Source organism: Macrobrachium nipponense, chromosome 14, assembly GCF_015104395.2.
Source record: "Macrobrachium nipponense isolate FS-2020 chromosome 14, ASM1510439v2, whole genome shotgun sequence".
NCBI classification, from domain to species: Eukaryota; Metazoa; Arthropoda; class Malacostraca; order Decapoda; family Palaemonidae; genus Macrobrachium; species Macrobrachium nipponense.
The window spans coordinates 43,720,477-43,723,665 of record NC_087207.1 but is presented as its reverse complement, the minus strand read 5'-3'; the positions used below and the strand labels follow the sequence as shown (position 1 = coordinate 43,723,665).

The following is a 3,189-nucleotide window of genomic DNA, read 5'->3' as shown; positions in this document are numbered from 1 at the left end:
GTATGCCACATCTGAATCACTTTTGGCCTAAAATATACCTATATGCTCCTCCATTTATTGTTTCCTATGCTGGAAAACGTTGCCTTAAAATAACAGATGCAACATGCACTTTGACGTTTAACGGAATTGCTTACAGGAGAGAACACGTTCAAAAATCTTATCTCAGAGTGATAGGTTGCAGCGTTCTTGGGCAAAGTGGAGGAGCTCTTCCGTGGAAGGAAAGAAAGGAAGCAGCTGCTAGACTCCAGCCGGAGCCAAGGAAGGCCGTCTTGTAAAGCATCATGGGAACCTCCGGGATCTTTCTCTGATACCATTTCTTTGTTAAACATCACTATTCTGAAGTATGAAATTGTGGAAATTTCAACGGAATTTTCCTTTCCTTTACGTTAAGGAAAATATCTGCCCATCTCGTTGAGGGTAGGGCTGCAGGGCCACGGAGACGGTGGGGACGCGGGTAGGGCTGCAGACTGCAGGGACGGTGGGGAGGCGGGTAGGGCTACTGGACCGTGGGCAGGGACGGAGGTCAGGTGGGTAGGCTGTTGGGGACAGTTGGGAGTTGGGTTTGGCTTCTAGGGCGCTGGGATGCGGGGATGGTGTGGATGCGGGTTTGGCTTTGTGTTGGGCTTGGGGACGGTTGGGAGTTGGGTTTGGCTGGAAGAGCGTGGGATGGTCGGGGGGCGGGTTGGGTTTCTGGGGTGCAGGGCCAGTGGGGAGGAAGGTTTGGCTGCTGGGGTGCAGGGATGGTGGGGAGGCGGTTGTCCCATTCTGACACAGGGACGGTGGGGTGGCGGGTTGGGCTGCAGAGGCATGGGGACGGTTGGAACCCAGGTTGGGCTGCCCGGATGTAAGCACAGTGGAGAGGTGGGTTGGGCTGCCAGGAACATTGAGGAGGTGGATTCTGCAGCCTGTGTTAGCAAACTTATATATATAAGCAAACTTATATACAGAGTATTTTGAAACATCTTAACATACTGGAAAAGCGAATGGGGCAGATGTCTTTCTACAAAAATTAAATTCCTTGATCCCGAGCATGAAATTTAAAGTAGAATGGGAAAACATTAACCAAATCCCCTTTTTAGATGCTTTAATCATCAGAACTAATAACAGCTACAAATTCACTGTCTTCAAGAAAGTGACATTCTCACTTTCAAATGTATGTATATTTTTGTTTACAGGTATCATTACATTTAATTTAAACTTGGCATAGCAAGTAACTTATTTCTTAGAGCTCTGAGAATTTGCTCCCCAGAATTTCTTAACAAAGAACTTGAAACAATCAGAAATCAACTATCTTGTCAAAATACCCCAAGCACATAATAGAATAAGCCATATGTAAAGTAAAGAGCATTTATACAAACCCACAGCAAACAAAGGAAAGGAAAAATACACAAATAAAATCATAATCCCTAATGTGGATAATTACGAGAGATCACACAAATCTTAGGCCTCTCCAACCCTTTTATCTACACTTATCCAAATACGCTGGGAAAATCTTTAATTAATCTTCAGCAGAAACCAATTTCCAAAGACTTAGGGATTTATGAGATCCTCTGTAGGGATTGTGATAAGTCCTACTATGGTTTCACTGGAAAATCTATCTTGAAAAGATTAACTCAACATAAACTTTCAGTTAGATATGGACAACATAGTTTGACAATTTTCCATCGTTTAAATAACACGAACCATGCCATGGATTGGAACTCATTCCAAATTTTATTCAAAAGCAGTTGCCGATACAAATGTCAGATAGTAGAATCTTCACTGATAAATTAAAAAAGATAATAGGATCAGACTTTCCAATGGGGCCTGGGACTCTGACCAGATAGACAATATCGCCCTTAAGGTAACTATGAAGCTGATTAAGAAAATTAACAGAACCAACAGTGGCTTAGCGGTGACCATAGGCATCACTTAGCATATCTCCCAATATATTTTGCTAATGAAACTCCTGTCATTAACCGCTTGATAAGGGTGTAGGTGAGTCCACTGAACAATAGTCCTTAGCTTTAAACTACTGTTTTAAGGGCCTTTTATACTTTATATATATAATATATATATATATATATATATATATATATATATATATATATATATATATGATTCGAGCTGCAAATGTCCTCTAATATCTAATTCGCTCTACCTTGGAACTGATATAGTTTCATATATGCAATTACAAAAAACGGAGTTCGACGGTGATTTGTAAGGTAAGAATAGGTACAAACTTATAGCCTCACAGTTAGCCGAATTGGTAACGCCAATGTCGTCCTGATTTCATTCCTGTCCACACACACACACACACACACACACACACACACACACACACACACACACACACATATATATATATATATATATATATATATATATATATATATATATATATATATATATATATACATGAGTTGTCCTTCAGGAGAACGTCGTGTACTGGGTTTTCCTTCTGGAGAAAGTCTTCTTCTTTGTCAATCGAGGCCACGTTTCGCCCAGACTCCACTGAGTATGGCCACACCAAAAGATGGGCGTAGAGTGACATTCGGTGTGAATCAAACGTCGGTCTACGCCCGTCCTTAGGCGTGACCATGCTCAGTGGAGGCTGAGCGAAACGTGGCCTTGATTGACACCGAAGAATATTTTTACATATTGTTATCATTTCATACCGGTGCGTCACTTGGCGATATGTTGATATTAATGATGATAGATATTACCACTATTATTTCTCAGTAAAGCAATATAATGGTTGAATCAAACGGAAAAAAGTTTGGTGAAAAGCTTTGAAAACTTTCGAAACACATTTGTTCTTCATTAAAGATTAAACGGTTGGAATTTTATATCTGAGAATACGAGATGAAGCTCATGGAAATGGAATGTGACATAGAGCACATGGCATTCGCATGCGCTGTATAAAGTGTTCGAACATCTCTGGTAAACATTGTGATGCCAGTGGATTTAAAAACCAATCATCATTTAGATATGACTAATCAAAACTGCAGTTGCCCACTGGAGGGATTATTACAGATCCTTCTTTCAAATGTATTAGTACTGCGTGTAATGGAATAGTACATTTCATTTCCTTACTTAACTGTCCAAAAGAATCACGTCACTAAATTTCTTTTGCAGCCCTGATTTTGATAGCGAGTCTAGCTCTCTGAAACCCCAGAGAGTATGCGGATTAAAACCATTGGAAATATA

At 40.5% G+C, this 3,189-nt stretch overlaps 1 protein-coding gene across 1 annotated transcript; it reads right to left on the bottom strand.

The window, feature by feature from the left end:
- Positions 1-381: 381 nt before the first annotated feature.
- Positions 382-2,581, bottom strand: LOC135226209 (uncharacterized). Its single transcript, XM_064265652.1, has 2 exons — positions 2,398-2,581; positions 382-905 (listed from the first exon to the last, which is right to left on the bottom strand). Exons 1-2 carry the CDS (start codon positions 2,579-2,581, stop codon positions 382-384), a joined length of 708 nt encoding a protein of 235 aa, XP_064121722.1.
- Between the last annotated feature and the right edge of the window lie 608 nt (positions 2,582-3,189).

Bases quoted from the DNA above. Each gene is read 5' to 3' on its own strand.
- LOC135226209 (XM_064265652.1), bottom strand. From the start codon at position 2,581: ATGGTCACGCCTAAGGACGGGCGTAGACCGACGTTTGATTCACACCGA. The intron at 906-2,397 runs GTATATATATAT...TTGCTAACACAG, and splicing joins TCTCCTGAAGGACAACTCAT to GCTGCAGAATCCACCTCCTC.